We start from the raw sequence: 10,818 nt of genomic DNA on the forward strand, positions 1-10,818 counted from the left end.
GGCACCCAAAGGCTTTAGTCCTTATTGTTTTCACCCCCTTAATAAACTTTTTGGAGGAGTTCATCAACTCGCCTGAATGGCCCATGCAGCAAGTCTCAAGACAGAAAATAACAGAAGGGCCTTTTCTCCTCCCTCTTCTTTCTCTCGTCCTTTTCTAGTGGCTGTTCGTCGGACAATGGCGAGAGGAGGCTGTCAGACATCACAGGGCTTTTTTTGTACCAATACAAGGAGAGAAAGTATTCAAGAAAAGAGAATGCAGCTTTTTCTTTTTAAAAAAAAAGGGGATCGAAAGTTGATTGTATTTTCACATTCGCACAAAAAGGTATAGGCTAAATCAAGCAGGAAGGTAAGTTTAAAAGTTGTTATAAATATATATAAATGTATTAGGACTGAGGGTATTTTTAATGCAATGGAAAAGATTAATATCAAAGATAAAAATCGGATGTTTTCATTTCTGGATGTGGAAGAAAATGTGAACTTAGTTAAACAATAACTCCAGCCTGTTTAAAGTGAGAGATTTCCTGACACCTGTTAGACAGGCAGCACAGAAATGACGGGATGCAATAAAATGTAATTTTGGCAGTAAGCCATTAATCCACTGTTACACCTTTAAACTCTGTGGGAAAAAAATGAGCCAAACTTAAAAGTCTTTAATAGATGTCTGCTGTAATTAATTTCATACCTAATTAAAACAAGGCTGTACGGTCCGTGCAGGCCGGCCTGTTTAGCCCGCTGCATGGCCATAATTGAAGTAATAGCGGGGGGGAAAAAAGAGGCCTGCTTAGAAAATAAAAGCCCGCAGCGGTCCAATTCAACAACTTCAGCATCCAACCACGCTGCTCGTCCCCCCCACCCCCTCCACCATCTGACCCAAAAAGGCCTTATTGGCTGCCCCGGACCCACCACCTACTGTTTCCCAGCGATGCACTCGGTGCGTTTTAACACCCTAATTAGATGTGACAAGTTCAACGAGCTGGTTTCAGCGGAGGAAAAGCTGGGCAGGTTATGATTTCCGAGTCAGACTCACAGGGGAATGTGTGGACAGCTGATTCCTGTCAGACTCATTCATCTTCTTCCAGCCAATTAAACCGCAGTGCAACAAAGCGGCGGCAATTTAGGGGCGACATTAAACGATTTAAGTGGAAATGTAAATGTTAGAGGCGACGTCAGCAGACCGGAAACGCTAATACGATAGGCTTATAATAATAATAATAATCATTTATACTATAAAAGTATAGCGATAAATATAATAAAGGTACTAATGCGCATGACAAATAAAAAAAAAGGTTAAATAAATGCCTATTTGTCAAAATATTCATGAAATTTCAAAATAAAATCCAGAAATTAAACCCCAAAATGACCCCATATACCTCGACATTTTAACCTCTAGAAAATAATGAATATTAAATCCAGAATAAACTGAATATACATTTTATAAAATTACAAAAAATAGCAAAAAGTTATTTTCAGGTAAATTTTAACAAGAATAAAATCTTACAATTAAAACGTTAATAGCTTCAACTGTCACCGTAAAATAAATACGTTCAGCTGTAGCCTCCCTAACAGTGCAAAGTTTCCTCACTAATAACCCCACCTGTTGACATGAATGTGTGATGCAGAGAAGGAGAGAAAGGGGGGGCAGAGGTTGGCTAGACAAACTTTAACAAAGACGGAAAAAAAAAAAGATTAAACCTAAAGATTGTGTGTTTACTTTGGCCTGCAGCCTGCGGGCAGAGCAGCGCAGCATCCCGGAGCCCCCATGAGTGAAAATTGGCGGAATAAAACACAGACAGAAATGAGAGCCGCGCTGAAGCGCCCTACTGTTGTGTGTGACAGGATACCTGGAGGGCAACGCTTCCTCTTTAATTTGTCTCGTATGGTTTGGGGACCCCCAACCAGACATCCAATCCTCCGAGTGTGCGTAAGCCTACTGAATTTAATTCTCGATGGTGAAATTATATGCTGTAATTAAATATCACATCATTTGAAAATGCTCGGTGGCATAGAGGCATCTTATCAACGTGGTCGTCCTCGTTGTTATCACGTTAATAGTAACAACATCTAAAAGGGGCCTATCAGTATTCGTGGGGGGAATTGCAGGCTAAACAAAGGGCACCTATGGGCTTACAGCTTATATTCTGATATTTTCGAGCAGGAAATGTTAACCTTGAAATGCTACTATCTGCGTCTAACAATGTGCGATCATAACCCCATAAATGAGGGGAGAAATTGAATCCTTTTAAGTTATTAAGCAGGAAAGGATTATAAACTCGTCTTTATAAATGAGCTAGAAATCCCCATGTCTTCCTCTGTACACTTTTAAATTTCCCACAAGAAGCTGGAGAGGAAAGATTGCCCCTTTTCAAGAGCCCCACAAGAGATGGAAAAACCATTTTTGTGCCCAGATAGGGAGTCGTCCCACATGGTAAGCGCCACTTTAATTAATAGACAGCCTTGAGAGGTATCACTGTCAGCCGGGATAATGGCGGCAGAGCCAGTGTTTGTGCTTCCATGAATATTTCTGATGTGATCAAAGTCAAATGCCAGCACAGAATGAATTTAAGCCTACTCCATTTTTTTTTTTATTTAGCCTAATGCTGCCGACACTTAAAGCTCCTGACACTGAAACGTCTCACCAGCATGGTAGGCCTACAAGCTTAAACTGCACTCCTTAAAATTGATGCATTACTCATTACTCATAAGCAATGGGTTTCATGTTATTATGTTGCACGGTTCGCTCATGTTACCTTGCTGGAACCAATAGGCTAATTTGTTACACTGGTAGAAGTAGCTCCTCTCCATAATGCATCGCTATATGTCATTAACAACAAATTATACCGCCACTTTTTGAATTTAAAACATGCTGAATACAAAAAAAAGTCACAAAATCTATATGATGGAAATGCTTACACAGATTAATTCAATTACAACACAAACTATTTTATCCCATTAATAAATTAAAAAATTAAAACTTGTTACACCATGTTACGCCTACTAACCAAGATGCTGCAGGGAGGTATGCTAGTCCTTATAAGCCATACCTAGCAACAAACGAACTATGCTAACCGCAATTTAAGCTAGCAAATGTATTCCCGACTGATCCATTTGAGGTGTTATTATTATTATTTCTAGTATTATTTATCAGCTGTTAAAGGATATATGGTACATGTCATCCTGCCAGCCTCTTTAAAACTATAAAATAACGACGACGAGAAGCTAGCTATCACCTGTGCTAACTAGCCTAAACATAATCTGAACAACAGCTAGCTTAAACAAGCAAACACACTCCATTAAGCTAAATTCGGAGATGTTCGGACAGATAGAAGTCTTGAAATATACCTTCTTTTTTTTTTTTAAGTGTAGACTTAGCTCTGAACATTTTAGCATTAAAGTGGCGTAAAATTAGCCCATTAAACTGTCGCTGTCCACTGCAACAGACACTAGCCTACTTGGTTGCGTCTGAATGAGACGCCATAGGGCCCTGACAAAGCGTCGTTATTGTTATTATATTTATATATATTATAAGTTATTATGAGCTGTTTGACTTGTTAAAGCACAAATCTGGCTAAAAATCTGAAATTTATTCTAATTTCAAATTTCAAAATGGCCCTAAATTTTGTCACCATAATAAATATTTTTGGTGTATTTAGGCCTATTGCAAATAAAAGCGTCTATAATAATAATAATAATAATAATAATAATAATAATAATAATAATAACGTCTTTCAGCCTCTGCCCCCTTTATAAGAAATGTAGGCCTACCGATGTAAATTCCAGTGAAATGTGGCTTGAGTGGCTGCGGGGACAGGGGAGGTTAATCCGAGTTTAATGCAGTGAAGCACAGCGCAGGGTCTGGGCTATGATGGGTATGTTATCTCTGCCCAACATTTGGGTCTCCCTCAATTTCCACCCAGCCAAATAGCTGCGAGAAAGTGCAGATGGAGTCACTCTCAATGCCTGAGGAAAAAACGTTATTAATAGCTAAATAACTTCCCCATACTTTCACTGAATCTCTCTCACACACTGTTCCAGATGGATTTGTTTGAAGTGGTCTCTCGCTTCATTCCCCTGTCCTTCTCATTCAGCACGGCTTTAGACCCGAAATATAGCTACATTATATTACCATACACTTAGAGACTGGGCGTGCGTGGAAGTGTGTGTGTTAGTGCGTGCGCGAGCGAGGAGTTTGTGACGTGGTAAAGCATGGAAGGGGCATCTTTTGCACCACTCTACACACTATAGGAAGGGTTTATCGTTAACAGAAGAAATTACTCTATTTGTTGTTTGTAAAGGAAAACACCTGGACCCTAGAGTATGTATTTTTTTGCGTAATTGGTTTGCGTATGTGGTGAATTTACAAACATGTACAGGTAATTTACAGCACACACTGCAACCGAAATGGAAAAAGAAGAATGCAGAGAGAATAATTTCCTCCACATGTGTTTGAAACAAAGTGTAGGTCACAATTTAAACCTCATATTCACTGCAAAACAAATAACATGCAGCCCCGTTTAGCTGCTCCTAACCTGGGGTCTTTGGTTTGTCTGACTGCCTCACACCTCTCCGCTGCTCTGTCACTTTCCCTCCCTGACGCGCGGGAAATAATCCCACCTGGCATCTGTTTAATTAGATTGAGGACCTCAGGTAATCCTGCGATTTGCTGGAGTGTCCATCGCCTGTCTGCACCCGATCTGACGGTCAGGTTGGTTGTGTTAGTGTGGCAGATGGATGCCGGACAGCTGATTCACCTTTTCTTGCTGAGCCGGGTGGCGCTAAACAAAAGGATATCCAAGTTTGCACAGAGGTTTCCCTCCCCGATTTTTGCGCGTAATTTAATTTTGGCACAAGATTTCAAAAGGTGCGTTTTGGATGGGACGCTCATTTTTGCTGTCAGAACCGTAGGTGGACCTACATCTCGGTTATTTAACAATAATCACACTGAAAAGAGCCTATACAGCAGTGTGAAAAGGTGGATCTATATTTAAGTTTGCATCTCCGGTATGCTTCTGAGAATGCCAAGAAAACCCCAAAAACATTTAGATTATTTTAATATGTTTAGCGGTTTAAATACACGTTAATAAAGCTAGATTAGAGCGGGGATAAATCCGTGATGTAACCTCTGAGAAAATCAAACACACAAGCCTAATAAACAAATAGATAAATAAATAAAGTCTTAAAATCTGGATAAGTAAACGAGAAAAAAAAAATCTCATGAATTTTGTGCCCAGGGCGAGCCACTGTGAGCTCCGCTCTGAGATGAAAGTGAAAAGAAATAAAAGGCTCTATTTAATCTGCTTTAAAACCCCTCTCCACATAAGGGCTGCGCTTCAAACTCGGAGAGTGAGGGGCTGATTGGGGATAAATACATTTCTTACCATGCCTGCGAGCTATTACACCCGGCACGAACACAGCCACCTATTCAGCAACCGTCGTTTCCAGCGCTTACTCTAATAAGTATTAACATTATTAGATGCCATCCGGATGCCGGTATAAACTGCATTACGCAGAGGGTGCGTCTCTTTTTATAGCAACGTAATTGAGTCTCAAATTAAAACACAAGCAGCGCTAAGAATAGAATAAAATCAGAGACATTTTGCGGAACCAACATTAGCAAGTTAAAATAAATGGATGATAATGTTGTTAACACTTTATAAGTCAGAGTATCACATTACGCGTAAAACGTGTCCTCAGTTTTACGCGGTGGAGTTGTGCGTGACGCGCAGACTCACAGCAGAAAAAGAATGGTTATTTACAGCCAGCAGGGTTAACAGACCATCTCTACGGACTCTGAGATATTTGCACCAAAATTGTGACACTTTTTCTTCTACCATTAATGCGTGGTGTGACAGAAAAAGGAGACCGTTTTCACGCTATCAACTGATTCTTCTCCAACGGGCCATTATATAAAATTACAAAACTATCTAGCAGCGGGGCGTACTGAATAATTCATCTCCTTTTATGTCCCTCCGTGCCCTTTGTCCAAACTTTTCTCTCTCTTTTTACCCGCTTTTTGAATGAGAAAGGCCGGGTCCACACTCTCCTTTTCGCTGCCCTGCTTTCCAGGATTTGCTTTTGTACCTCGGACTCTTCACTTTTTAGAAAAGCGTCAAAGGAAGGAGGGGACGTTTGTGCTCGTGAAGTTCATCTTCAAGTTTGAAAAATTTTTGGCAGTGTCTTTTTTTTTTTGTTGAGGGGAGAGGCTTTTGTGAACTCTTATCTAAACCCCCCATTCACTGATGTTTGATCATCAAAAGCTGGAGAACTTTTTTTTTTAGCGCTTGGAAGCTGCGCGTTTTTCACTCAATGGCAAGAAAACACAGCGAAGCAATAAACATAACAAAAGATATGATAATAAAATGAGAAGTTTTCTCTGAACAATAAAAAAAAATCTCTCTACCCTTCAGACAGGAATTTAGAAAAAACAAGAAAATTTTCTACTTCAAAGTCTAATTGCTTGTAATGTTCTCCTCTTGTTTTATCTCTTTATGTTACATTTTAAATATGTTAAATATGCAATACAAAAACATCACATACAACAGCGGATTTCAATACATTTTAAGGTTATTACAAGCTTGTAAATTCTATTGACAAACAGTGACAGCCAATACGTGCGTCAAAGCTCCGCTTCTCCCTCCTCGCAGCATTACTAATAGAGCAAATAATAATATGAACATTGATTTCCACTTTAAGTGACAAGTGGTGAAATGTCAGTGAACTGACATCGATTGTGAAATGGGTCAACTGTCAGCTGTCGTTTAGGGCTCGTTAAATGAGTGAATGAATGAGGAGGAATTCGCTACACAAATTAATTTTCTGCACTTAAATACCTTCTGCCAAAGGCTCTCATAAATAATTGAGTGAATGAACAAGTGCTGGCTCGGAGTTAAAAGCAGGAATAAATTCTCTGCGTTTAGCTGCAGCTCGGATGTGGGACAATTTCCCAAGAGGACGTAAAGTAGGAAGTCTATTTAAAACAACTGCTTCCTGCTTACAAGGCTGTAATTTACCCTGCATAATGATAATAATAATTGTTTATATTTCAGACATAAATACAAAAAGGGCCAGATACTTTCTGCCGTTAACTTACATTTATCACCGAGGATGCCATCGATGCTATGCTTTGTTTTCTTTTCTCCATCTTCATCCTTCTTATCACAGTCATCCTCGTCATCTTTTTTGCCAAATCGGGCCCTCAAAACGCGGCTGATGGAGCTCACTAATGGCAACAAAAAGGTAAATGGGTGATTAGCCCTAAAACCCATAAAAGAACCAGAATAATCCTGTCATACATTTGTTTTAAAAAAAAATGGCACAAGAAAAGTTTGTTTTACATGAGCAGCTGCGTTGAGAAAAGGTTCAAAATAAAAATATCAAATCACATCTAAAATGCAAAAATACAAGGAGACTTTGTCTGGGTAAGGTGAGCTGTCTGCTACACTCACACATTTGATTATCAGTAACTGAGGGGGCTTAAAACATGTTGCATTCAAAGTGTGATTTTCACAAGTGATGCTGCAAGTGTTGCCTCGTAATAAGATAACAAAAAATAAAAAAAGTGCAGCTTACCAGATGAAGCCTCACCTGAAGGAACCGTGCTTCTGTCGCACACCCCGTCCTTCAGCAGCTTATCCCGGATCTCCCAGCTGAACATCCCCGGGTTCTCTCTCTTGTACTCCTCGATCCGCTTCTCCACGTCAGGAGTTGCCACCTGCTGAAGGTTCGAAGTGGGGCGATAAAGGCAGGGGGGGGGGACGAGGGGACGAGGAGGGGAGAAAATGGGGAAGAGGAAGACGGTTTTAATTCAGAGGAATTTTTAAAGATGAAAAAACAAGTTGTCCAATCAAAGGGACGAAACGAATAATGAGAATAAATGAAAACTATGATTTTTTAAAGGACATTTTATATGCAAATAAACGACAATATAAACTACATTTTTAACACCAGTAATTAAACGATGTGTCCCTGTACAATCTATAATATATTAGACATAATACTGTCATGGAAACAGGTGAAATTAGCCCTTTATTATAATAGTAATAAATATTTACAGCCCTACACAAAAAACGTACTTCTGTCTTTTTAATGTCCAATATTCTGTTATTTAGATTTTATTTTTAAAGATTATGTAAAAATATTGATTATTTATTATAATAAATATTTGAATATTTTGAAGGAAAAACATTAGCTGTAAAGTTTGGTGACAGGAAAATGATGTTACAGGTGGCCTGAAATGTAACTTTCATAACGACATAATAATAATAATAATAATAATAATAATAATAATAATAATGATAATAATAATAATAATAATAATATTTCCCCAGACATCCAAATTCCTTTAAACATCATTTTCTATTTCCACGCTGCCCTCATAATAACACAACCTTAGTTTTCAGATCACTCAGGTGTCCTGCACCTCGTGACGCTCGTCCTCGCGCGCTCCACTGCACTGACCCACACAGACCCCAATAATCGTGGACCCCCACTCACCCTGGGTTTGCTGCCTCCGATGGCACCCGGACGGATCGAGCCGGTCTCCTGGTACCGGCAGAGAATCTTGGAGACACAACCGTGAGAAACTCGCAGTTGTCGCGAGATTACGCAGGGTCGGATGCCGTGGTGGGCCATCTCCACTATCTTGTGTCGGATGTGATTTGGCAGGGGCCTCCCGTTGATGAACACGCCGCCAAGCTGGTTCACCCTCCCCTGGCCCAGAGGGGTGGACACTGCGCCACAATAAGAAAATCAAAGTCTCAAAAACAACAAAGAAATCACACGAGATTTGAAATATGCTCACTTTGGAGAAATAAGAAGCTAATTCAGCTAACTGTTACAGTCAAATAGCGGCATGTTTGCTGTGTTACTGACTTTTAATGGGACGCAGTTTACGCACATTATCATATTATACATTTTCAAGAGAGCCTCGTGCCAGATTCAGCCAGCGTCTGTGTGTCTGACAGGATGCATCCGAGGCCACTTCAGCGTCCAATTTCACATTCAAGAGACACTAAAGAGGCTGACACTTCCCACCTTGATTATTCCTAGTCATGCTGTACAAATATTGATGTGATCCTTTGAGTCGTCTCTTTGCTGTGTGTATTATTGCCATTTCCAGCAGCAGGACACTTGAACAAATCCCGGAGCTCGAGGAACTCGCGAGCTACGTGGTTTTTCTACATTTCGGTCCAGAGCACTTGAGCACGAACAGGGCGTAATGGGAAAACTGTTTCCAAAAACGCATGCAAATACAAAGTGATCTTTTTTACGCCCATATGTTCAGGCGAGTCGAGTGCAGAGGAAGTTTGGGGGGGGAAAAATTACCAATTAGATTGCTTTTGTTTGTGTGAGTGTGTGTGTGCCTGAGTGTGTGTGTTTGTGTGCGATAATGAAAGTTAAAATAAGAAATGTTCCTGAAAATGAGCCCCCTGAAAAAGCACCTTAATCTGTCACCTGTCACATGCCAGACGTTGTATTATTTTGTCAATAAATGTCGCTCTAATTGGTAAGGGCAGAGTATTAAAAACATAACATGAAATACATAAGAAAATAAAAATCTAATTTTTACGAGAAAAAAAATTAAAAAACTAGCTCTATAAAAACGAGATAAAGCGGTCTAAACTCATACAAATTAAAATAAATTACAAATAAATAAAGGCGGTGCACATAGAATAATAAAATATAATATCAGGCGTGAAACACCTGAATATTTTTAACACGGTTTGGGTTTTATTCTGAAAGTCCAGCTTTCATTCCGGAGCGATAATTCACTTCTGATAGAGGCTGTTAACTTTAATCAACTCTGACTGGAGGTCGTATTTGTTCACCCACCTTTTTATGTCCCAGCATGTCGCCTGTATAACAAACTGTGAGACTGTGTGAGACTCTGACAGAGCTCAGAGCTGATGAGTTTCGTCACAGGAAACAACTTCACACACATGTTGTCACTTCTCTTACCTTCCAGGGGGAAGCCGGTTCGGGGGTAGTTCTGGCCCGGCGCGGGGCGCATCATCCGAGGCATTGTTCCTGGTAAAGTAGCCATCATGTAGCTACTGACACGAACAAACAAACCGGACTCGAACCTGCTACTCTCACAAAGTCCAAGTAAAAAAAAAAATGGAATGCCTTTAAAATTGATCAGAAAAAAAGTCAGCTGCTGTCAAATCCCAATCCCAGGCGGAGAAACCGGACGAGCCCTTCTTCCACCAGGGAAAAACAAAAGTGATGCTCTCCTCTGCTGCGACGCCAAAATAAACCGAAACAGCCGCAGCCGAATAAACAGAAAATCTGCAAAATAGCGCACTTGCACTTGAAGTTGTGTGTATGAGTTGCAGAAACGAGCTGTTATTCTTTTCCCCTGGCGTAGTTTGGGTTCAGGATAATGTCTGCTGGCTGCTTGGAAGTAGTTTAAGTGGCCAACTTTCGTGCATGTCGTAGGAGGAGACAGCCGCGCGCTCCCATAGGCTCCCCGGCCTTTCTTTTATGGATGAAAGCGAGTGGGTTTAGCCAGAGGCCGGCCGACCAATCAGAGAGACACATTCCACTTTTAATTCACTCCTGCCTCCCCTCATGAGACTCCATACACCGAAAACCTGCAGCTCTAAGTGTTATTATATCTAAATGTTATTCTAAATCCGGACTTTTCCAAATGTGTCCACTTCCGTGACATTCAGCTGCTCAAACCTGAGGAATATTAATGCTGCTAAAACTGCTTTCATCTCATTTTATTCGACATTTTATTATTTTAATTCTTTGATTTATCAGGATAAACTAAAAATAATATAAATATGCAACCTATAAATGACATTAATAGCAACAATA

At 40.1% G+C, this 10,818-nt stretch overlaps 1 protein-coding gene across 2 annotated transcripts in view; it reads right to left on the minus strand.

The window, feature by feature from the left end:
- pax7a (paired box 7a) overlaps positions 1-10,347 on the minus strand; it is a 44,253-nt gene extending 33,906 nt beyond the window's left edge. The window contains exons 1-4 of one of the 2 annotated variants that reach the window (XM_069677726.1): positions 9,955-10,347; positions 8,491-8,726; positions 7,582-7,711; positions 7,088-7,216 (exon numbers count right to left, since the gene is read on the minus strand). In XM_069677726.1, coding sequence (XP_069533827.1) covers positions 7,088-7,216; positions 7,582-7,711; positions 8,491-8,726; positions 9,955-10,042 — 583 coding nt within the window. In that variant the 5' untranslated portion in view covers positions 10,043-10,347. Of the gene's footprint in view, positions 1-7,087; positions 7,217-7,566; positions 7,712-8,490; positions 8,727-9,954 lie in introns of both variants that reach the window. The other variant, XM_069677725.1, reaches the window with a different exon arrangement.
- Between the last annotated feature and the right edge of the window lie 471 nt (positions 10,348-10,818).

The sequence above is a fragment of the Semicossyphus pulcher genome, unplaced genomic scaffold (genome assembly GCF_022749685.1).
Source record: "Semicossyphus pulcher isolate SPU_LCO1_2020_fin unplaced genomic scaffold, fSemPul1.0.p SCAF_3, whole genome shotgun sequence".
Classification (NCBI taxonomy): domain Eukaryota; kingdom Metazoa; phylum Chordata; class Actinopteri; order Labriformes; family Labridae; genus Semicossyphus; species Semicossyphus pulcher.